Here is a 25,977-nt window from a genome sequence, read left to right as displayed (position 1 = left end):
TACTATCGTTACTATAGTGTTTATTATGTTTATATTAAATAGTGTATATGTTATAAGTAAGTAGTATAGATGTTGTTATTTAAATTGTACTACATATGCCAGGATTTAACTACAGTTTCAACATTGGTCAAGCGTTTATTTATATTGTGAAGCTGTACATTTCATCTACGAGTTGGGGTAAAACAATTACGCGCTGGTATCACATCCAGAAGTATTTTTCTTATAGAATATGAGTACTAAGTAGTAAAAGGTGTTAAAATATTTCAAATTTATATTCATTAAACCTAAATATTTTTTAGTTACAAATTAAATTATTGTTTATTCTACTTATTATTTACATGACTGTAACAATACTGCTTATAAAATAACTTCTGTCATCGCATAATAAAATCTGGTTATCGGGTTATACTGTCTATGCCATGTCTATGCGCACAAATTGACTTGGTATTTTTTAATTATAAGCTGTATGACGTTAACTTAAAGTGTATTTTTCATTGTGCCTAAATTCATTTTGTCATCAATATGGGCGCGTTTTGCTTACATATAGTGATTTTCACTGTTCCTAGTTTGTAGTCTTGTTAATGTTGTAATTAGGATATTCGCTTTACTCCTACTTACTTATCCACTTATCGTGTCAAATATTAGCAATGGATAAACATAATAGTACAGAACTAATCAATTCGGACTTTTCGTTGTCCAAAAACGCTAGTTCTGATTCCTTAGATTCGGATTCAAAATCAAGTTCATTGAATTCTAAACACGGACAGGACTCCGTAAGTTTCCTAAAAGGATTAATTTATTCTTATTCAATGTATATTATAACAGTTCGCTTCCTCTGGCTTTAGCCCGGCTTACCTGTGATTAGTTTACTGTCAGCTGTTGTGGGTGCTTTACGTTGTGTTGGAAAAATATATCAGATATTACCATGAGCAAATCTAAAACGATGCATGTTTGTTTGTTTGTAAATCGAATTCACAGTCAGAAACAGCACAGCAAATTGTTCCAGGCGTGTATAAAACACTACTATACTTATACATTTTTATATACATTTCATTGCAACCACCAAATAAAAGTTTCAACTTTCCTAACAGCATTTGTTTTCACAGCCTCATGTACTGGGTGACATTCAGTTACTGGAAGGAGAGAAGGTGATGGGAGTGGCTCGGGATGTGGCGTACTTGTGTCCATACAACGGGCCTTCTAGAGGAGTCCTAAAAGTGACAAACTATCAACTACACTTCAGACCTATGGATGCTGCAGCTATTCACAGTACATTGAATGTCCCGTTGGGTGTTGTAAGTAACATTTTTTTATACATCAACTTCTGATTTTATATACAAATATACAAAAGTTATTAAAAGATGCTGTTATATAAAAGAAAATAAGTGTATGATAAAAATTAACAAAAGATGGTGTTAGTTAACAACAACACTCCTAACTGTACATCGGTGGACCTTATTGCAAAAGGCATAAGGTCCACCGATGTATAGTTTACAGTGTGGGCGATGGTAGTAGCATCAGCAAAGTAATACTTCTTTTCTCTCTCAAAGGCTTCATTCACAGTCATAGTCTAATGTTTTATTGCATTTCATGTATAAGGAAACTATTACTAGGTTTAACTATTATTAGGCTTGTAAAACTTGAAGAAGCTTACTCATCTTATTATCGTAGCAAGATCTTGCTTGACATTGGTCCAAAATTATGATGGTTTAGTTGCCTGCAAATCCATAGAAATAAAATAAAATTTACAAATAAAATAAATAAAATATGTCAAACATATGAGACGGAAACTTTGTGCGCTATCTTTATTATACTTACCCCCTTATTCATAAACGTTTACTAAAGTTGACAAGCCGATAATAATCATTTGTCCCTTTCCGACGTATTGGTATGATGGAAAGGGACAAACAATTATTATCGGCTTGTCAACTTTAGTAAATGTTTATGAATAAGGGGGTAAATGTATGATGTGTATATATAGAGGATCTTGGAACTAAATACAGGGTCAACACGAATCCTTTAAAGCCATGCGATTTTTTTATGAAGTTTTTATAAAAGATGAGGCAATGCAATAAGATTTTTAATTGCCATAGTTCTAATGTTTCTGTTGAACTTTCTCTGCATCCTGCAATGTTTTTTTGAGTGAAATTAAGCAAACATTAGAAATAGTTTCCTAATTAACACTTTCGCAACCAGGCGAAATTTCAAACAATACCCCAGAAACCGACAGTACTCGCTAGTCGGGCAACGACGTGCAACTCAATGCCGCACGCCGCGAACCCGCTAGTCGGGCAAGCGGCGGACGCTCAGGGCTGTGCCAAGTAACTTTCGTATAAGTACGTGGATAAAATTAAATCTGCTGTCTCATCTGTTTAGGCTCCCCGTTTTGTTCTTCTCCTAATTCTAACTCCTATTGATACATACCCGTGTATGCAATTTCACGTAACCAACTAATAAGAATTTTTATTTTGTAATCGCATTAGGTAAAGTAAATAAAAATACAAAGTGAAGTAATAAAATATAATAATCAACTGTACCAACTTTTCGACCACATAATAATCAGAAGACTTACAATTTTTTCTGTTAGTGGCAGTGGCAGCCCTGAGGTAGTGAAGATGCAATGCTTGCCCGCCTGTCGGGCACTTCGGCGTCGCGTGTAGGTTTATAGCTCTTGCCCGACTAGCGGGTATGCCGGCATCTGAGTAAAGTTTACGAGTGCCCGAGAGTCGGGTACGCGGTGTCGAATGTGTTAAGTTGAAATTTAACATAACTTAAGGTGTTAGGTCTGTCATTTTTACTATTTTTTTTTGTAAATTAGTGCAATAAAGTTTAAATAAATAAATAAACTATATATTATACATTAAAGTCAAAAAGCGCTTTTTAACAATTTTATAAACTATGGCATTTGTTATTTATATTTAGTGTTAGTAAACTAACATGTAGATTAACTTCAAAACTAACAATATGTGGACCATTATGTTGTCTGTAATAAACAAATTGATTCATAACAATCACACATCAGATATATGTAAAGGAAAAATACAAATTCCTGATAGATTTCATTTAATTATGTTTAAATCTATTTCATGACTACTTAGTATGGAAAGAATTACACGTGAGAAGTGACACAGGGTTCACCTGAAGTTATATTAGTAAAAACTGTCTATGCAAGTGTACATTGAGGTATACATTTCTTTTAATACCAGATAAGTGTAGCAGCCTGGGTGAATGTAAATATTGCTCTTGACTATTCAATTTTATCTTTATTGTTGGTCAGAGTAAGGACAATGCACTTATATATATACCTCTACCCACATTTTCTGCCTTTAAGGTCTTTTAAGATTTAATTTATTTACTAGCCTCGGCACGCGATTTTTCCGCGTAGAAGTAGTTAAATATTTCATCCCCATTCTCTTACATGTGTGTGTGTGTACCATTTGCAAAAGACATAAAATGAACAGCCTAATTGACACTGAAAACTATTTATACTTAATTTTGATGACAATAAAATTACGTGAGGAGTATCAATCTCATAACTGAGTAAATAATGTGTGCAAACCTTACATTATGTTACTAATTTCAAATATGGGACAACTATCTGAACACTTCACTGCTATAGCCTCGTAAGACCCACCATATAAAGTTTAAAATTTTTTAATTTGAACTTGACGAAGCACTAGTTAAAATAAGCGAAGACCTGGAAAATATCTCCACTTGGGCAGATAATAACGGGTTACTATTGAATCCACTTAAATCAAAGTTTATGATATTGGGATCCAAAGCACAAATATCTAATATTTTAGTCAATGAGCCAAATATATACATAAGGGGATCAATGATCGAACGCGTAGATGAGGCAAGAAACTTGGGGTTAGTGATGGACAGCCAGCTAAGGTTTGAGAAGCATATAGGAGAATTGGTGAAGTCGTGTTTTTATCGCTTGAAGGTTTTGTACCAAGTTCGAAACCTTCTAAGCGAGGAAATACGTAAGTTGCTATGCGAATCGCTGGTTCTCTCTAAGTTAAACTACGGAGACATTGTGTATGGGCCACGACTGTTGGAAAAAACCCGCCGTCTTATCCAAAGAGTCCAAAATGCTTGTTTTCGTTTTTGTTGTGCAATTCCGCCGAGAAGACACATTACACCTTACTTGAACAAAGCATCCATATTAAATATGTCCTCTCGTAGACATCTACATCTTGCGAGTCTGCTATTTGGCGTTTTGAATGACAAAAAGCCCATATACTTGTTTAATAAAATACGTATATCTTCTTTTCATAAACGACACGGTACTCGTTCTACCAGACGATGTCTCCTGGAAGCACATCCTCACAAAACCGTTGCTTTTACTGGCTGCTTTCGGTATCTCGCAACCAGGTGTTGGAACAATATTCCTCCTCCTATTCGTGTTATGAAAATTAAGAATAGTTTCAAATTTCACTTCAAAAAATACCTTTTAGAGAAACAAAGTTTGGGAATCCCTCACGGTTACCTGGTTGCTGACTACCGAATCTAGTCTTAGTAATTAAAATAATTAAAATAATAATTTGCTCTAAATCACACTTGACACTACATACATTACATGCTAACCACACTCACACTTCTACATCACAACTATGTGCACACATTTTAAATTGTCATTAGTTAAGTTATTTATTGGTAATTTGGTAAGTAAAATCTTTTCATTATTTCATATTTTTCACTGATTTTATTGGCGTGATCTGGTTCTGGCAGAATATCAGTGCCTCTCCCATAATAGGGTGAAGCGTAATACTGAGCCAGAACCATTTTGTTTTGCTGCGACGCACACAACATTCCTTCTGTGTGAATCAATATTTATACGTATATTTATTTCTTATTCTATTTTTGTAAAAATCTGTCTTACTCTTATTTGTGCTTGTATTTTCTGTTTTTTCTAAATATTGACTGTTTTTTTTTTTGTTTTTTTTTCTGTCATTTTTGTATTTGATTATTCTGTGTGTATTGTGGCAAACAAATAAACAGATTATCTATCTATCTATCTATCTAACTTTATTCTATAAGTAAATTCGAACGAATGTCGCTTGTTTTAAAAAGCAATAAAACAAAAGAAATGCTACTTTATTTGGTTCATGAAAGGTTCAAATTAGATTGCACGAATATGTACATTGTAATGTACATTTAGACTCAGGAGGATAGGCAAGAGGATCTTTACTTAACTTTTATTGCGTATAAAACTACTAACTTCTGCCTGTGACTTCATTTTTGTAGAATAATAATTACAGTGATAAAACCATCCTACGTCTTTCCCCTTCCTAATTTCATTAAATCGGGTCAGCAGTTTAAGTGTGGATATGTAACAGACTGACAGGCAGGAGCGTATTTACCCTAGGGCCATCCGGGCCATGGCCCGGGGCTCCAATCCGCCAAATGCCGCCCCTGGCAGATTGCTTTTTGTTTTTCTTCCTTGACTTTAGGGCGCTGAAACGTATTGGCCCGGGGCCTAATTTCAAAATACGCCCCTGCTGACAGACAGACGGTTACTTTCGCATTTATAATATTAGTAGAGATTACTGAAGGATGTTTGTTGTGTGCAACACATTAAAATAATTTAACTTTATAGGTATCCCGAATTGAAAAAGTGGGTGGAGCTTCTTCTAAAGGCGAAAATTCTTATGGAATTGAAGTATTTTGCAAGGTAATGTTAATTTTAAGATTCCGATTTTATTTGATACTACAGTCAGCATTAAATATATTATAGCTGCTAAAGTGGTCAAATAGTTCATTTCCCCATATATTTTTCGGTGTGACGTACTATTTGGCCACTTTGGCAGCTACAGCATATTTGACGCAGACTGTACAATGTATCTAGGGTATGGATAAGGTCTCAAGTAAATAGTACCACTTAGATAACTTAGATTGAGACAATCAAAATATCGACTATGAACAGAAAGACGCAATAGAAACAAACTGCTCTTTTTGTTAGTTAAAAAATATTAAGATTAAATAAGATTTACGAATTCCTAGTCAACGGTTGTAGGTGATGGTTCATAATGTGGAATAATAATTAAATTAATATGAAAACATGCATTGTTTATCTATCTTGGCTAAGGAAATATGCAAGACAAATGCATAAGGAAAAATATTCCATAATTGTGTTCAGGCATGATAAAACAATGGCCATAATTGAACTTTAAACATATTCACTGCCAAGAACACGTATGTATGTTCATATTGCACTGGAAACGGGGCGCCCGACACCGAATGTGAGAATAATATGGGAATTAATTAAACGTTTTTAAGGAAAATACTATTTAGGTACCTACCCGAGAAAGTAATCACCATTAACTTCCATTCCATTTGGTTGATTTGATCGATTATTTGAGTAATTTCACCATTTGTTTATGAATTAAAGAAGAAGGCCTTGAGCTTAATAAGTTAATAACAAATAGATACTATTCTGTAGAAACGACGTTTCGTTTCTACAGAATAGTATCTACGTTCTTAAGATTACGTTTAATCTAAATGAAAAGATTACTTTTGATATACATCTATTAACCTTTTGAACGCCAAACGGCGCTCCATTTGTCGTGCCACTGACGCCACGCGGGTAAAATTTAGTTTTGTGAATAAATAATGCTAACCTAAAAGTGGGGTGTTTTTCAGTAGATTTTCATCAGAAACGGTCGACGTCACGCCACAGACGGCAATTGACGTTGACATCAATTGCCGTCTGTGGCGTTCAAAAGGTTAATTAGCTTGAAATTGAAATCCATCCAGAATTTAGCCGGCACTTAAATCAATTTTGACACTACACATAAACCTACAATCGTTTTTGGCAACTTTACTGCATTATATATACATATACTATCGGGTGCTCGAAGAGAGCCATTTCAGAGCTCACGCTCACAAGTAAGGTGGCTATCGCCGGACCAAGCGATCACGCTTAATGTATCAACATTAAAAATTATTTAATTCACCAAGGAGGAGTTTTGGCCGAAGGGTGTCAAGTTTCGGCGGTTGTGGGGTGTCACATTATGGTTGCGTAATGCATCGCAACCATAATGTGATTTGTAAATGTAGTGTTTAGTTTGATAATGTATTTTTATAATATGTATGCTAGTCTTAACGTATTTCGATTAACGATTTTCATTTCATTTAAAAAAACTTGTCACAATCTCTCAGGACATGCGGAACCTCCGTTTCGCGCATAAGCAAGAGAACCACTCGCGGCGCGGCATCTTCGAGAAGTTGCAGCAGCTCGCGTTCCCGCTGTCGCATCGGCAGCCGCTGTTCGCGTTCAGCTACACGGAGAGCTTCTCCGAGGACGGCTGGCACGTGTACGAGCCCATCGCCGAGCTGAGGAGGATGGTGCGTATACAAGCGTTTCGCGCATAAGCAAGAGAACCACTCGCGGCGCGGCATCTTCGAGAAGTTGCAGCAGCTCGCGTTCCCGCTGTCGCACCGGCAGCCGCTGTTCGCGTTCAGCTACACGGAGAGCTTCTCCGAGGACGGCTGGCACGTGTACGAGCCCATCGCCGAGCTGAGGAGGATGGTGCGTATACAAGCGTTTCGCGCATAAGCAAGAGAACCACTCGCGGCGCGGCATCTTCGAGAAGTTGCAGCAGCTCGCGTTCCCGCTGTCGCACCGGCAGCCGCTGTTCGCGTTCAGCTACACGGAGAGCTTCTCCTAGGACGGCTGGCATGTGTACGAGCCCATCGCCGAGCTGAGGAGGATGGTGCGTATACAAGCGTTTCGCGCATAAGCAAGAGAACCACTCGCGGCGCGGCATCTTCGAGAAGTTGCAGCAGCTCGCGTTCCCGCTGTCGCACCGGCAGCCGCTGTTCGCGTTCAGCTACACGGAGAGCTTCTCCGAGGACGGCTGGCACGTGTACGAGCCCATCGCCGAGCTCAGGAGGATGGTGCGTATACAAGCGTTTCGCGCATAAGCAAGAAAACCACTCGCGGCGCGGCATCTTCGAGAAGTTGCAGCAGCTCGCGTTCCCGCTGTCGCACCGGCAGCCGCTGTTCGCGTTCAGCTACACGGAGAGCTTCTCCGAGGACGGCTGGCACGTGTACGAGCCCATCGCCGAGCTGAGGAGGATGGTGCGTATACAAGCGTTTCGCGCATAAGCAAGAGAACCACTCGCGGCGCGGCATCTTCGAGAAGTTGCAGCAGCTCGCGTTCCCGCTGTCGCACCGGCAGCCGCTGTTCGCGTTCAGCTACACGGAGAGCTTCTCCGAGGACGGCTGGCACGTGTACGAGCCCATCGCCGAACTGAGAAGGATGGTGCGTATACAAGTTTCAAAAGAAACAGTTTAAGAGGAAACGAAAGGGATTATTAACAATTTCACGGCCTCGGGCGAGGTAATCGGGGTATGAGGTTTACCCGAAAAAGCGTTCTTAAAAACTTATAATCTGAGATTTTACTCAGAATCATACATAAGTCCTTTCGATTCTAATTTCTGAGAATTAAGTGTCCCAAGAAGAAGCGGATGGAGAAAGAATCAGCGTTTCAAATGCAATCTGCCTGCTTGTAAGAACTGAACATATTATTAAACGGCTGCTATTTAACTGATCACCAGATTTAATAAAATGTAATACCAAAAAAATCTATTTTACCACCCTAAAATCATGAATGATCACCAAAATTATAACACCATTTTAATGTGAAATGATTACCAATTTTAGTACATTTTACTATCCTTTTAAAGGAAATGACACCAAAATAATCATTATTAACCCAAAAATAGTCAATGATTACCAAATTTCAATCCCCATTTTAATGTGAAATGATAACCAAATTTTTACATCTTGCTATCCTATTAAAGAAAATGACACCAAAATAATCATTGTAAACCCAAAAATAGTAAATGACCACCAAAATTAGAACTCCATTTTAATGTAAAATGATAACCAAATTTTTAAATCTTGCTATCCTATTAAAGCAAATGGCTCCAAATTAATCATTGTAAACGCAAAAATAGTAAATGAACACAAAATTGTAACCACATTTTAATTAAAAATGTGCAATCATTTAATATATCGTTATCCTATTAAATTAATTAATCCACTTCGTCACCTTTTTCTAGTAGCATTTTATTTCTGTAACAGTCGCAGTTCTAACCTAACCTAACCCACTTTTCTAGTAGCATTTTGTTTCTGTAAGGGTCGCAGTTCAAACCTAACCTAACCCACTTTTCTAGTAGCATTTCTTTTCTGCAAGGGTCGCAGTTCAAACCTAACCTAACCCACTTTTCTAGTAGCATTTCGTTTCTGTATGGGTCGCAGTTCAAACCTAACCTAACCCACTTTTCTAGTAGCATTTCTTTTCTGTAAGGGTCGCAGTTCAAACCTAACCTAACCCACTTTTCTAGTAGCGTTTCGTATCTGTATGGGTAGCAGTTGAAACTTAACCTAACCTACTTTTCTAGTACCATTTCGTTTCTGTAAGGGTCGCAGTGCTAACCTAACCTAACCCACTTAACTGATAGCAGTTTAACTTACTTTTCTAGTAGCAATTAGCATAACGAAATGCTACTAGAAAAGTAGATTAGGTTAGGTAGGTATGCGGTGCGGGCTACGGGGGGTTGAGCGGGAGGGGCTAGTAATTTTGGCATCAGTTTACTTTATTTGGTAATATGTATACATTTTTTGGTAATCATAGTGGTTTATTTAGGTGAAAATATCGCATTAATTTGGTCTTCAAGATTTGGTGATCATTAATGATTTTTGGTGATCATTCAATATATTTGGTATTTGAATACAATTTGAAGTGCAGTCGTAATTAAAGTGGTGGTACTTTTGTATTTTTAGGCCTTATTTTTTTGGTGTTCCGTAATTTTTTTTGGTAAGCATGATTTTTTTATTTAGGGTACCAAAGTATTTTTTGGTGGTCATTATATTTGTAGCCTTATTAAACGGCTACAAATATAATGACCACCAAAAAATACTTTGGTACCCTAAATAAAAAAAACATGCTTACCAAAAAAAACATACTGTACACCAAAAAAATAAGGCCTAAAAATACAAAAGTACCACCGTTTTAAATACGACTGCCCTTTAAATTGTATTCAAATACCAAATATATTGAATGACCACCAAAAATCATTAATGATCTTGAAGACCAAATTAATGCGATATTTACACCTAAATAAACCACTATGATTACCAAATAAAGTAAACTGATGCCAAAATTACTAGCCCCTCCCGCTCAACCCCCCGTACCCCGCACCGCATACCTACCTAACCTAACCTACTTTTCTGGTAGCATTTCGTTATGCTACTAGAAAAGTAAGTTAAACTGCTATCAGTTAAGTGGGTTAGGTTAGGTTAGTACTGCGACCCTTACAGAAACGAAATGGTACTATAAAAGTAGGTTAGGTTAGGTTTGAACTGCGACCTTTACAGAAACGAAATGCTACTATAAAAGTGGGTTAGGTTAGGTTAGAACTGCGATCCTCACAGAACCGAAATGCTACTAGAAAAGTGGGTTAGGTTAGGTTTCAACTGCGACCCATACAGAAAGGAAATGCTAATAGAAAAGTGGGTTAGGTTTGAACTGCGACCCTTACAGAACCAAACTGCTATCAGAAAAGTGGGTTAGGTTAGGTTTGAATTGCGACCCTTACAGAAACCAAATGCTACTAGAAAAATGGGTTAGGTTAGGTTTGAACTGCGACCCTTACAGAAAAGTAATGCTACTGGAAAAGTGGGTTAGGTTAGGTTTGAACTGCGACCCTTACAGAAAAGAAATGCTACTGGAAAAGTGGATTAGGTTAGGTTTGAACTCGACCCATACAGAAAATAAATGCTACTAGAAAAGTAGGTTAGGTTAGGTTTGAACTGCGACCCTTACAGAAAAGAAATGCTAACTACTAGAAAAGTGGGTTAGGTTAGGTTTGAACTCGACCCATACAGAAAATAAATGCTACTAGAAAAGTAGGTTAGGTTAGGTTTGAACTGCGACCCTTACAGAAAAGAAATGCTACTAGAAAAGTGGGTTAGGTTAGGTTTGAACTGCGACCCTTACAGGAAGAAATGCTACTAGAAAAGTGGGTTAGGTTAGGTTTGTACTGCGACCCATACAGAAACGAAATGCTACTAGAAAAGTGGGTTAGGTTAGGTTTGAACTGCGACCCTTGCGGAAAAGAAATGCTACTAGAAAAGTGGGTTAGATTAGGTTTGAACTGCGACCCTTACAGAAACGAAATGCTACTAGAAAAGTGGGTTAGGTTAGGTTTCAACTGCGACCCATACAGAAACGAAATGCTAATAGAAAAGTGGGTTAGGTTTGAACTGCGACCCATACAGAAACGAAATGCTACTAGAAAAGTGGGTTAGGTTAGGTTTGAACTGCGACCCTTACAGAACCAAACTGCTATCAGAAAAGTGGGTTAGGTTAGGTTTGAATTGCGACCCTTACAGAAACCAAATGCTACTAGAAAAATGGGTTAGGTTAGGTTTGAACTGCGACCCTTACAGAAAACTAATGCTACTGGAAAAGTGGGTTAGGTTAGGTTTGAACTGCGACCCTTACAGAAAAGAGTATTATATTAAATATTTGCACATTTTTAATAAAAATGTGGTTACAATTTTGGTGGTCATAAACTATTTTTGGGTTTACAATGATTATTTTGGAGTAATTTGCTTTAATAGGATAGCAAACTGTAAAAATTTGGTTATCATTTCACATTAAAATGGGGTTTGAAATTTGGTAATCATTTACAATTTTTGGGTTAATAATGATTAGTTTGGTGTTATTTCCTTAAAAGGATAGTAAAATGTAATAAAATTGGTAATCATTTCAGATTAAAATGGTGTTATAATTTTGGTGATCATTCATTATTTTAGGGTGGCAAAATATATTTTTTTGGTATTAAATTTTACTAAATCTGGTGATCAGTTAAATAGCAGCCTTATTAAACCTATACTTAGTTTCTTTTGCGGATTCTGTAAAACTGTTTTCGAATCCCAATCAACATTACTTTTTAGGGTTCCGAACCCAATGGGTACGGAACCGGGACCCTATTACTAAGACTCCGCTGTCCGTCTGTCAGTCCGTCCATCGTTCTGTCTGTCACCAGGCTGTATCTCATCAACCGTGATAGCTAGACAGAAATTTTCACAGATGATGTATTTCTGTTGCCGCTATAACAACAAATACAAAACAAACAGTATATAATAAATATTTAAGTGGGGCTCCCATACAACAAACGTGATTTTAGTGCCGTTTTTTGCGTAATGGTGTGCGAGTCCGACTAGCACTTGGCCGGTTTTTATATCACAAACTCTGAACCTATTTAATTTTCCAGGGCGTCAACAACGACATGTGGCGAATAACGCGCATAAACGACAAGTACGAGGTGTGCGACAGCTATCCCGCGGTATGGGCGGTACCGGCGGCGGCCAACGACGAGCAGCTCCGCTCCGTCGCGGCGTTCCGGTCCCGCGGCCGGATACCGGTGCTCGCCTGGATACACCCGAGCTCTCAGGCCACCATCACGAGGTGCAGCCAGCCGCTGGTTGGGGTGAGCGTTGTAGACATACCTACCATTGTTCGAACCTTGGTCGGTAGCGAACTTTGTAAACGACAAGTACGAAGTGTTAAGTACAAATAGAAATTCAACCGCGAGATTACGCCTTAATGTACGATTTAGGAAGTGCTTGGCTGGCGTCCTCTTCCCCTCTTCTCCCACTTAACTGATGACATCTGCCTTAATCCTCTAAGTTTGTTTCAGTGATGTTTAATAGTCTTTATAATGTAAAGTTCGTTACTCGTTATATTGTAATGTTTAGATAGTTATTTCTTCTCTGATATTTTTCACTGTAGCTATAGGAATATGGTGTTAATTAGTTTGTAATATTTCCGCTCAATTGTAAAACATGCTGTGTACACTTGTTTTGGATCTCGTGCTAGATTTAAGCCATAATGTGCAATTGTATTACTTACCCATGATATTGTACGATGTCTGTTTAGTGTACCTAATAAAGTAAAAATAAAATAAAAAGATTCCCGCCGACCCGAGCGGTTGGATTCCGTCCGGAGCCGTCCGCGTCTGTGAGGAGCCGACCGGCTTGCGGCCGTATAAGTGTGAAATGCGCTCCGACTCCGTTTGTTCAGTGGGAATCGTACTGAAATACGTCAATTAACGAAAGAACAATTACCTTCTTAGGGGCGGGTCATATCTCTGTCAAATGCTGATCATGAACACATCATCTCTGTGCATCATGCTGCTTATTCGTCGACTTTTGACAATTAGACCGGGAGATAGTGACACATTTTACTGGGTCATTTGTACCAGTATGGCGGTTCGTCAGGGGTCTAAGTACGTAAAGAACGAAATAAAAATGATGGTCATAGCGCTGGTACCGGCGGCCCAATCGCGTGGGCGTTAGTCGAACGTGTCGGATAAAATACGAGTGTCGAACGATTTGTTCCACAAAAATCCTCGTATTATTCGATAGTCCATAAAAAAGAAGTAGACGGTAGCGTAATGCCATACTTCTCCGGTGTGACTTACAGCCCGCCATACTGAGGCGAACACATTAATTTAAAAAAAACAATTCAATCATTTGTGCCAAGCTAATTTTTGCACAGGTGATCATCGTCGAGCAGCCATTCATGGACATCACCATGCCATACTTTTCGGATGGTTCCAAATGGCCGCCATACCGCCGCAAAGGAGTTAATTTTTTTTTTATTGCTAAACGATTTGTACCATCTTGTAATTTTTTTTCAAGACTTTCTGTGTGATCATAAATGGAAATCTCATAATGCCATACCTGTAGGAGGTGGCAAATGTGTACAATATTTTTTTTTATTTCAAGTATGGTGCCCCTTTTTCCCCCTATTAGAAGTATGGCAAATATAATAATGGTCACATTGCATCATATAATTTCCAAAAATCCAAATGCCATACTGGTACAAATCGTCAAAAAATTGTTTTTTGTGTTAAGTCTTGGCTTAAGTCTCACAGTCGTCCGCCCCGTAGTTATAATCTGAAATATATTTTTTTAGGTACAATTGTATCCAAACAAACAGAATATGATGATGCCATGCTGTAAAAAATTATTTTACGTATACATAGTCGTATTTTTGAAACGTGTCGATTAAATAAGTTTTTCAAGTATGGCAGCACATTATCCCCCTACTATAAGTATGGCAATTATAATAACGGTCACATTTTATCAAATACTTTCCAAAAATTTAAATGCAATACTGGTACAAATAGTTTAACAAAAAAAAAAATTAACTCCCTTGCGGCGGTATGGCGGCCATTTGGAACCGTCCGAAGAGTATGGCATGGTGATGTCCATGAATGGCTGCTCGACGATGATCACCTGTGCAAAAATTAGCTCGGCACAAATGGTTGAATTGTTTTTTTTTAATTAACGTGTTCGCCTCAGTATGGCGGGCTGTAAGTCACACCGGAGAAGTATGGCATTACGCTACCGCCTACTTCTTTTTTATGGACTATCGGAAAATACGAGGATTTTTGTGGAACAAATCGTTCGACACTCGTATTTTATCCGACACGTTCGACTAACGCCCACGCGATTGGGCCGCCGGTACCAGCGCTATGACCATCATTTTTCTTTCCTTCATTACATGCTTAGACCCCTGACGAACCGCCATACTGGTACAAATGACCCAGTAAAATGTGTCACTATCTCCCGGTCTAAATGTTTTTATGTGACTCCTTAAACAAATCCATAAACTCTACAACAGTCGTAAAATCTCACATCATCCAAAGTGTGAGGGTGATCGCTTTTGTAAAGTACCTAATCTTTATTTATAACCTCTTTACAGGTCAGCGGTAAACGCAGCCGCGACGACGAGCGTTACATCCAGACGATCATGGACGCGAACGCTCAAGCACACAAGCTGTTCATCATGGACGCCCGGCCGAGCGCCAACGCCATCGCCAACAAGGCTAAGGGAGGCGGGTAAGTGCCATTAGTAAGGAAGGTTTTGGGAGGGATCATCCAATCAGATCGGTTTTTTTTTCTTGTTTATTGGAAAAAGGTTAACATTTGACCACAATCTCACCTGATGGTAAGTGCCGATGCAGTTTAGGATGGAACATGCTTACCTAAAAGATGTCTATTCACTCTCGATTTAAAGAGATCCAAGTTATGGTTGACTGGGAATAGATTTGCAGGAAGTGAATTCCACTCCTTAGCCGTTCGCATGATAAAGCTGGATGCATAGCGCTTAGTTCTAATCAGTGGCAGAGTAACGACGTAAGGGTGAAACGCAAGTCCGCGTCTAGTCCCACGGTGGCAGAACGGAGATGGGGGGGATTAGATTATGTAATCCCATCGCACACTCCCCGAAATGTATCCTGTAGAATACCGATAAACAAGCTACCTTTCTACGGTGTTCAAGGCTCTGCAGTCTAGCCTCTACCAATCCCGCATCTCCAATAAGCTTCCTAGCGCGTTTGTCTATGGAATCTAAGGCGGCTAGCTGATACTTGGCGGATCCATCCCAAAGGTGGCTGCAGTACTCCATACACGACCGGACTTGAGCTACGTAAAGCTGAAGGAGCTGCCCCGGTGTGAAGAACCGCTTGACCTTAGCGAGGACGCCTAATCGTCTAGCTGCAGATTTGGCCAGAGATTCAATATACGCCCCAAAGTTCAGGTTAGACGAGATACTCGTGCCAAGTAGCTGAAGATGGTTGGATATCGGTACGGATACATCCCGGAAAGTCGGAGTCAGGCCGAATGGACTCCGTTTGGCAGAGAACAGACACGCCTGCGTTTTGGTAGCGTTGAATTTGACCAGGTTTGCGTCACCCCAATCGGACACTGCCTTAAGTGCCAAATTCAGACGGTCTACCATAGCTCGTCGACAAGATTGTACCTCCTCTTTTTTGGCCCGAGCATTGGAGAGATATCTGTCCACGACATTGCTATCGTCGGCATAGCCAAAAGTATCTGGGACTAGCATATCGTTGATATGTAGCAGAAATAAAGTCGCGGACAGAACAGAGCCCTGAGCCCTCGGTTGATCAGAACTGGATAGCTTATCATGGAATGCTCCAGCACAAATGCTTTTGCCCGAAATCCCGAAAATACGTCATTAGTTTTTGCTGCAATGGCGTACGTTTACCGCCGAGGCAAGCCGCATTTTATTTTTTCCACGTTAGCTTAAACAGTGAGCGGGAATTGTACAAATAGTATTGCTATATGTACATTAACGGCATGAGTAGCTGTATTGCACTAAAACAAATGAGAAAAGTAGGCCAAATTGTAACATGTCCCCAAAATTAGTTACGTAATAAAATTACATCAGTTTAAGTTAAACATCAAACCAGTCTCTTTTCATACTCATGGTTCTGCTGTAAACTGCATGTTACAATAATCATAGTATTTGTTTGTTATTGTGTTAAAATATATTTTTTGTATACAGCTACGAGTCCGAGGATGCGTATCAGAACGCGGAGCTGGTGTTTCTGGACATACACAACATTCACGTGATGAGGGAAAGCCTAAGGAAACTAAAGGAATTATGCTTCCCACAGATCGACCAGACGAGGTAAGTGCGGAACCATTGTCACCCTATTCCACAATAGTAATTTTCTAGTTGCATTCTAAATGAGACACGGGGTTTGCATGGCAAATTCATCATAAGAATAGAACTAGTCATTATTGGGATCAATTTTGTCAAGTTAGTGAGAAATTTGACTTATTAATTTTCAAGCGGCCCGAAGGCCTAACCACTTTGTTTTTAGATCAATAATTTAACCCCTGGCGCATTCTTGAGTTGCGAGTAAACCAAGAGTAAACTGTAATTTTCATTTCAGATGGTTCAGCGGTATAGAGGCTAGTTGTTGGCTAAAACACATCAAATGCATATTGGCTGGTGCTGTGCGTATTGTTGACAAGGTATACTTAATACTAGTCATTATAAATAAATATTTAATAATAAGATTGTAAGTGTAGTTTTTGTTGCCATCGTTTTTCTGTGTTCGTGTTTTAAATCAGCATATATTATACCGCTTTTTTTTATGATTTCAACATCAACAACATCTGTTTATAGGTGGAGAACCACAAGACGTCAGTGTTGGTCCACTGCTCGGACGGCTGGGACCGCACGGCGCAGCTCACGGCCCTCGCGATGCTCATGCTCGACCCGTACTACCGCACACTTAGGGGCTTCGAGGTCCTCATAGAGAAGGAGTGGCTCTCGTTTGGACACAAGTTTCAATTGGTAATTATATTCTTTTACTAACAACTAAAATGTAACAAGAAATAAAAACACAGAAAAGTGACTTGAATGAACTGTCATAGGGTCCATCATTCGATGCGAGAGGTATAGTGAACCTGGTATTTATTATAATGATGTTCATTTTTTTTCTCTGCACCACACGATGTTAACCATGCTCACAATCTATAAAATAAAAATCACCAAACATAGAAGTTAATTATGAACCATACCCACAGCGTATAGGACACGGTGACGAACGACACTCTGACGCCGACCGCTCCCCAGTATTCGTGCAGTGGGTGGACTGCGTATGGCAGCTTCAGCAACAGTTCCCTACAGCGTTCGAGTTCAGCGAGCGACTACTCATCACCATACTGGACCACCTATACTCGTGCAGATTCGGCACGTTCCTGTTCAACACCGAGAGGGAACGAGTCAAAGAAGGTTAGTTGTCTCTTTCATAGCTTGTTAAGCTTCTACCGAAAACACTGCGCTCTCCAGTATTCTTGCAGTGGGTGGACTGCGTGTGGCAGCTTCAGCAACAGTTCCCTGCAGCGTTCGAGTTCAGCGAGCGACTACTCATCACCATACTGGACCATCTCTACTCGTGCAGATTCGGCACGTTCCTGTTCAACACCGAGAGGGAACGAGTCAAAGAAGGTTAGTTGTCTCTTTCATAGCTTGTTAAGCTTCTACCGAAAACACTGCGCTCTCCAGTATTCTTGCAGTGGGTGGACTGCGTGTGGCAGCTACACCAACAGTTCCCTACAGTCTTCGAGTTCAGCGAGCGACTGCTCATCATCACACTGGACCACCTCTATTAGTATTAATTGTGACGAGTCTGCAAAATCTAAATCGGTCAAAAAAGGTAATATAGCAATTATAGAGTCGCTCTAACTAAATCTTCGCATCTTAAGGGAATCGGTCAGTTTAACAAAAAATACTGCAAGTATAGACGTAACGGAAAATACATCTCGCTCAAATCCATAATAACCCAACACCCAATATATCTTAAAAATCCATTTGGTGGTTATTTACTGTCTAATTACATATGTATTGTTGTGTTGATAGCGAAGTATGTCTGAGATTTTGTTATGTCGGCTGTACACACTCGTCGAGATCCTCTCGCCTAGAGACTCGGCACCGCTGTCTCGGCCTGTCTCGGGGTCTCTCGACGAGTGTGTGTGTACAGCCCGCATTACATTAGGTTGATGTCGAGAGCTTAAATTTGACTTGTTTTTTTTTGCTAAAAATATCAACAATACTTATAATTGTATTCGTCTGTTACAGAGGTGAAAACCAAGACGGTGTCCCTGTGGTCGTACATCAACAGCCGACAGGACTTGTACCTGAACCCGCTGTACTGGGGCCCGGCGTCGTCGGCGCCCGCGTCCCCGCCCGGGCCCTACTCGCGGCCGCAGGTACCATCGCCCACACTGTTAACTGTACATCGGTGGACCTTATGCCTTCTGTAATAAGGTCCACAAATGTACAGTTAGGAGTGTTGCTGTTTGTATCAGCTCTTTTGGTATTGATTATCCTGAAAACCTGGTAGTTCGCAGTTGCATCCTATCCAACCTAAATCACCTTAGAGCATGCACTAGTTTCACAAATCTTACTGCTATAAACTAAAATCCAGAATTTATTGTGATTTACCCTTCACGATGTTTGAATACTACCCTTTTTCACGATGTTTGAATAGTACCCTTTTTCACGATGTTTACCTTTTTCGAAGAGACAGCTAGCTAGTAAGTGGAAAATGATATTTCGTACATTTTTGTAATAACGGTATCTAGTTAGGCATCCTAACTATGTAGATATCGTTATTAGTACTACGCAAGTACGCACTACTACGCACGCCTTGAGATTAGGTCACAGATGCTAGTAGGGCTCAAACGTTTCAGAAAGTATTTATGCTTGACAAATGATTCAGTTAGTCTGGAGCTCCGTAATTACTACATAAACTGCAAGTGTTAGGATGGTAATCCATCTGTCCAATATATTGGTCCAATGTGTATTTGCGTCTCACATTTTGCTTAATGAGAGAGAGAGGCGCAATGCACATTAGACATAGAAATTAGACAGGTGGAATACCAAAGGGTGGTATTCAACTATCCATTTTCTTTGTCCAATGTGTATTGCGTCTGAAATTTTGCTTTCATGAGAGATTGAGACGCACTGAGATTGGGTAATAGTAGATTGTTAACCAAGGGTGGAAAGTGAACCATTTCACCCGAGATATTTTGGCCCTCGAACGAAGAGAGAGCGCCAATAGTTCGAGGGTGAGATGGTTACTTTTACCCGAGTTAAACACTCTACTTTTCATTTCGACTATGAGGAAAGACAAACACGAGAAATGTAGGTACATTATATTGGTAGGTATATTTCTTTAGAACAAATTATTAACAGATACATAGGTAAACCACATAACTATAAGTCACTCGAATCACTTGAAAAATCCATTTTGAACCAGAGCAAGTAATGTCTCAACAGTTTATTTAGTACCAATACCTATTCCCGCCTTTTATGGTGAATATTTTGCCGTTAATTTCTTATTGTCTTGCTTTTCTGTCACTTATAAAGTGCCGACTAATCTCGGCCATTTTTGCCGATTAGTCGCCGACTAATCACCGACTACAAATGAGGCCGGATAGTCGGCTTTCCCGACTAGTCGGTACATCCCTAATGTTTTTAGATCATTATAATAGTCCTTTGAACTGTATGATTTGATACACATGTGTTGTATTGTGTTCAGGTCGTGCTTGTGCCGGTGGCGTCGCTCAGGGTCATCAAGCCGTGGAAGGCACTGTACTGCCGGTGGAATCCTACGATGAGACAGCAGGTTTGTATAATACTTATTAATTATTATAAAAATATATGATGTTTATGACTGTAGCCAAAGATAACGTATGTTTACATAGTTATCATAGTGTTATTATAAGCATATCGAGTTTGACTTATAACCGATTTATTCCGATACCATGCTTCGATAACAATTTTGTTGTTTCATATATACATATTTCTCCTTCAAAGGTCTTATATGTACCTATGTAATTGTTGCTGCCAAAAAACTTAAATGTATTGTTGGAGTCCCTGCATCAGTGGCGTTAGCTCTTCTAGTGGTTCTGCATTGGTAGTACTATTTGTTCCCCTCGAACATAAATCATAAATATGAATAAATTGTATGACTTTAGACATTGTATTTGCCAACAGGACCCAGTATTCCAACGGAGCCGCGAGCTGGTCGCGCTCCGAGCGCAGCTCGAGGCAGCAGTGGCGGCGGCCGCGGGCGACCACGCGGCCCGCCAGCACCGGCTCGCGCTCACGCCGCCACGCGTCGCCAGCCCGCACCACGTCTAACACGTGAGGTCGTATGTAACATTTGAGAACGGCTATGTCACACTACGCGCTTCTCTTAAGCTCTATCATCTTAATGGTCAGTGTGTTATTACCATTGCTACAGTGACATGACCCTTTTAGTAACTTATATTGCTTTTACTGAGGCTTAGCAACACCTCTCTTGGCGTTTTCCTCGAGATCTGTGACTGATATGGAGGTGAGTTAATGGAGGTGAGTTACCTACTTCAGCGATCGACTTCAGTTCTATTGCTAATTGACTCATAAATTATGCAATAATCTTGTTATAAATGTTTAATTTGAAACGTTTATTCTTATTTAAGTTAATTATGAAACCTTTTGAGCGGCAGAAAATCAACCAAAATTTGCTTATTCTTTATATTTATAGTCGAGAGACATATTCCTTGACAATGACGAATCAAATGTTATTTTACGCTAGTATGTAGTAATACTATGTAATTAAATATTAATTATTTGTACTCTAACATTATGTTTAGACCTGACCAAAAATAATGAATAAATGTGTATTTGTATCTTATATTACCTACTGGTAATGCATTTACCTGTTATATTCTCTATTACTTACATACAAGGCTTACTTAGTGTATATGAGTAAAACTTTAGTTATACCGAAATTTGATCGAAAACTCTGGCAACACTGATCTAGACTTATATATACAGGGTTACTTTTTTACCAGTACAATAAATCAACATACGTAATTGTTGCCAATAATAAAAAATACCAGCATTCTTTGTTACTACTATTTGGGAACAAAAAAACAAAAATACCAATGCCCGAACTTATCCGCTAAAGTACTAGAAAATGTGGATGCCTTACGCATCAATTAGCAAACGCACGAACTGGCAACTGTTTGTTTACGTCATCGCGCGCGATTTTGCGAGCGGCGGCGGCGTATTGACATAAAAAAATACTACTTGATCCCAATTCTTCCTTCATACTTGCACGGGCTTAGGACCGTCAAAATGAAGATGTTGCTTTGTGTGAAGTATGACAAAAGGTCTCGAAATCTGATAAAATTACGAAGTAAGTCTGCAACATTTTTCATTGAGGCGTATTTAAAAAATTGGAATACAATGATTGAAATCTACCCTACATACCTAATTAATGGAGTCCATTTCTCGTACTAATTCACATACTTAAGTAAATGTTCAAAATGCTGTCCGTGGTTTTGTAAACAAAGCCGTGCCCGTTTTTGTACGTTTGCTTCGATTCTTTCCAAGTAATTTTCACGTTTAATTTCGTCAAACGCACTTATTATTTATTACGGACTAGTCTGTCTTATCGGTCAAAGGGTTGCACTTTGCATTCGCAGTTTCCCGGATGCTTTGTTGTTGATGGTTATTTGTAAGATAAGTGAGAGTTAAATAAAACGGGAACAAATAACACAAACGTATTTTTGAAGGAAATCAAGAAGTGACGTGACAACACATGTCAGTAAGAACAGAAAAATAAAACCTATCTAATGAGGTTGCGTTCTTAGTCTCCAACAGTTGTCAAATCGTGCGCCGCCGGCCGCTCGCCCCGCCCCGCCCCTTTTACCTCATACCGTTGACACCTTGTAATTAGTGCAACCAGAAGTTACTAAATTGGTGAAGGATAAATTAATTGATGCGAAATAAAAAAAAAACATTTTTTTATTTGTGCAATGTGATCTATTATCGATACCAATGATGTGGTAAAATTTATTGTACCGGTAAAAAAGTAACCCTGTATTTCGCTAACAACACGAGCGTTCATTAACATAAGTAACATTAAGTATTACAATTTAAATATTCTATATGTTTTATTAAAAAAACACGTTATGCATGTCGGGCATCGTAGTTGGACTGTTGAAATGAAGTTGCTTGAGTTTACGGCACTTGTTGAATGTGACATTTTCAGGCTAAATAACCACATAGTCGGCTTTCAATAAGGTTTTCTTCTAAAGTAAAAATCTATATAGCCGTAGCGTCTTATTTCAAACCGTCAATAAGATACCTAAGGTAACTTATTCTTGAAAACGGCACATTGCGAAACGGACTGAAGTTCTTGTGTACCTAGTTAATAATGTACTTATACACGTTTTTCTAAGCTCTAGTTATAATTAGCCTACCTATTTTTATCTGCACCTTCTATTGGTTGGTTTCTTCACTCTCTTCTAGGGTTCGCCTCACAGAGCTCATATGTTTTAGTAGATCAGAACTTCAATGTGATTTTGATTTGAACATTATGATTTATATATGATAAACTACACAATGATTGGCCCTTTAGAGTAATATAATATTATTGATTTTTAGTGTTCCGTACAAAACTTTGTTCACGGAACACTTATGGGATCACTTCGGTCTTGCAATTTAGTTATTTTTTGTAGCAAAGTAACAATCACTGTTGAGAGGGACAATCATTAAAAATACAGACAAAAATAATTATACCTAAGCAACCTTACGATTAGTTAAAAAGTTTACACGTACGTCGTGATGCGAAGTGGGTTCAAAGATTCGCACGCCCTTTGTGGAAACTATATCCGCCTTTTCATCGAAACCATTAAACCGCTAGTCTTCACGAAGCTTTTCACTGTCAAATCATTAATTTCCTGCATTTTCTGTACCGTGCATCAATATGCTAACTACAGTTACAGTACATATGGTGCTACTTTACTGCCCTAGGGCGGGATTAAGGACAATACGTGCCTATGTCAAAAATTTAAAGGGCCATAGTACTGTAAAACGTTGTACAATACACTTGTGAAATAGTAGTTTGTGTTACAAGGGATCAAAATGATATATTTCCGTCAAGGGCGTACATTGAACGCTGAATGAAGCGATGGATTCTACAATAGAATAGTAAAGTAGAATCCTGAGCATAATGAGGGATTCAAGTGTTAACGCCCAAGACGAAATATATCATTTTGATCCCTTGTGACACATACTGCTTTTCACATCAACTATGAGGAAAATAAAAAAATAAATAAATGAGGAAATTATCATGTATCAAAACACTATTTAAGCTAAAAAGTTGTATGTAAAAATGAAAAAAATATGTCCTATAACAGAAAAGTACCACTTTGATCCCCCCTAGCAGGGAGGAAAAGTGCCACTTTGATCCCTCCTAGCGGGGAAGAAAAAGCCCTTTTCCGAATAGGTGATGTGAAAAGGTAATCCGCAACTCGTGTCGATTTAAAACACTCTCTTCGGTCGTGTTTCAATTTATCGCCACTCGTTGCGAATTTCCTTTATTTTTGCACTTGTATCGTAATGTACGGTCGGTCACTACATTGCTTCTAGGGAGATTTTGATCAAAATTATAAGATGTAATTAAATATGGTTGTTGATTTTTGCATACTCATGCATACATTAATTTTCGATTACGAAGCAGATGATCAGCATGTTCGAATCGTGTCTTGGTCACTCGTCCTGGCACTTGTGTAACCTAAGCATCAAGTTGAAAGAGAGAGTTTATTCTGTATGGTAATGTATACAGTAAGCCATGTTAATTTAATTTTATTGACTTTTCTTGGTATAATACTGTTTTTTTTTGTTGATAATAGTGTGTTGTTATTATATGCATTATGGTAGGTACATGTAAACATTAATTATATTGATTTAATTGATTGTGACTAGAAATGTTTCTCATGTAGTGCCAAACATATCGATATGCTGAAACATTTGACAAATATATTTTCTACAGTTTTATTCCAAGTATTTTAAAGGTCTTGCATTTTAGGTGAAGAATGAAGCGAATGACCAAATAGTACGGATATGATAAATATACTGTGTCAAGCAGATCTTGTCAGTAGAAAAAGGCGGCAAATTTGAAAAATGTAGGCGCGAAAGGATATCGTATCATAGAAAATTTGAATTTCGCGCCTTTTTCTACTGACAAGATTTGCTTGACCATCTATAAATTGCAATGAAGTGAACAAGTGTGAACAAATGCACGTCGAATTTTTATGAAAACATGATATTTGTAATGACCTTCCACACTTTGTTCTGCCAAAGTCGGTGGATAGTTAGCTTAAGGTGATATTCCACCTGTCCAATTATTTTGTCCAATGTGTATTATGTCTCACATTTTGCTTAATGAGAGAGTGAAACGCAATGTCATTGGACAAAGATATTGGACGGATGGAATACCATACCACCCTTAGGTTGGTATACCACCTGTCCAATAGGGTATTATACTGTATTTAAAATAAATAATTTTACACCATGCATGAAATAAAGCACCAGATAATTATTCGAAAAACACAGATAGGAGTTGTTTTTAAACACAAGTTCTATTTAATAAATCGGATAGAAATATAAAAAGTAGGTGAGTTGACCGTGACGTCACGATGTAATGTTTCATATAAATTCCATATTAGCAAATCGTTTTGACAGTTCTAAAAAAGTAATTGATTTGACTAGTAGGAAAATACCCTATTTATTGGTACAATGTGTATTGCGTCTACTGCGTCTGACTCTCTCACTAAGCAAAATGTGATACACACTGGACAGATGGAATTCGACCCTTAGAAGGACTCTAAGAATTCTAAATATTTAAAGTCGTTGACAACAATGTTACAAATAGTGGTCAGTGGGCGTGTTGACACATGTACGTTAGTTTGGCGTATATTTTATAATAGCAACGTGTGGATTTCCAAACATTGTAGGGAGGAAATCACAGTACCTGGTAGGTATAACATTTAGTTAATATATTAAACGACTATTATAATTACTTGAGTATTACGTTGACTATAAGTACAATATCTTACTTTCGTTTATTTATGTATATTCAGATATCTGCCGTTTACCTTGATTTAGGCAATAATCATATTTAACTGTGGCGTTATGTCTATTCATTAAGAATTGCCGCTTACAGATAATTCTCTTCTGTAATGTTATCTGTTAATTGACGCAAAAAAGTTATTGTAAATAGATTTCGTTTAAGTAAATAAATATTTAACTTGTACCCAAGTTATTGTATAAATGGTAGTTTTATTCCCCGATTGTTTATGTACTTATTTATTTTCACACGGTTTTTTTGAGTTGTTGTTATTGAATATAAGTCTTATTTTAAGTTTTAACCTTAATTTAAAAACAGTCATTTTTTGATTCACTTTCAACCATTAAAGTTCTTGTATGTCAAAGAGAATTTGAAATAGAGGAATATTGTCAAAGTAAATTATGTAGTCAGTACATTTCCCGCCATCTTTCGATACAAATGATTAACACTTTTAGAACGCCATTTGACTTTGATCCTTATTTATTCACTGATATGTGTTGAATTTGTTAAATGTCAAAAAGTATCGCCATCTACTCGACGATAGGACAAAGGTATGGTGCCATCTTTTCGAGCGATATACCTACTTATATCGGTTTTTTAATGATCACATATGTGTAGGTAGTGGTATAATATAAATAAAAACGTTTTATTTGGAG

General features: G+C 38.4%; 1 protein-coding gene and 2 long non-coding RNA genes across 3 annotated transcripts; 2 read left to right on the top strand and 1 right to left on the bottom strand.

The window, feature by feature from the left end:
• Positions 1-563: 563 nt before the first annotated feature.
• Positions 564-20,581, top strand: LOC134804238 (myotubularin-related protein 2). The gene is made up of 13 exons (XM_063777211.1): positions 564-773; positions 1,107-1,295; positions 5,603-5,677; positions 7,165-7,350; positions 12,296-12,511; positions 14,794-14,930; positions 16,402-16,527; positions 16,796-16,877; positions 17,032-17,202; positions 17,436-17,643; positions 18,490-18,620; positions 19,955-20,041; positions 20,413-20,581. Exons 1-13 carry the CDS (start codon positions 648-650, stop codon positions 20,557-20,559), a joined length of 1,881 nt encoding a protein of 626 aa, XP_063633281.1. The 5' UTR covers positions 564-647; the 3' UTR covers positions 20,560-20,581.
• Positions 20,582-21,254: 673 nt separating this feature from the next.
• LOC134804240 (uncharacterized) lies at positions 21,255-24,578 on the bottom strand. Its single transcript, XR_010146095.1, has 2 exons — positions 24,452-24,578; positions 21,255-24,327 (listed from the first exon to the last, which is right to left on the bottom strand). It is a non-coding gene; the product is annotated as an uncharacterized LOC134804240 (long non-coding RNA).
• A 16-nt stretch (positions 24,579-24,594) lies between these two features.
• LOC134804241 (uncharacterized) lies at positions 24,595-25,525 on the top strand. The gene is made up of 2 exons (XR_010146096.1): positions 24,595-24,708; positions 24,967-25,525. It is a non-coding gene; the product is annotated as an uncharacterized LOC134804241 (long non-coding RNA).
• The last annotated feature ends 452 nt before the right edge of the window (positions 25,526-25,977 follow it).

Source organism: Cydia splendana, chromosome Z (genome assembly GCF_910591565.1).
Source record: "Cydia splendana chromosome Z, ilCydSple1.2, whole genome shotgun sequence".
Lineage (NCBI taxonomy): Eukaryota > Metazoa > Arthropoda > Insecta > Lepidoptera > Tortricidae > Cydia > Cydia splendana.
Note: the sequence above shows the minus strand (reverse complement) of the source record. Positions and strands in the feature narration are given on the sequence as shown.

Excerpts from the sequence above, each read along its gene's own strand:
- LOC134804238 (XM_063777211.1), top strand. The coding sequence starts at position 648 with ATGGATAAACATAATAGTACAGAACTAATCAATTCGGACTTTTCGTTG. Across the intron at positions 1,296-5,602 it reads TGAATGTCCCGTTGGGTGTT|GTATCCCGAATTGAAAAAGT; the intron begins GTAAGTAACATT and ends TTAACTTTATAG. Across the intron at positions 5,678-7,164 it reads GAATTGAAGTATTTTGCAAG|GACATGCGGAACCTCCGTTT; the intron begins GTAATGTTAATT and ends ACAATCTCTCAG.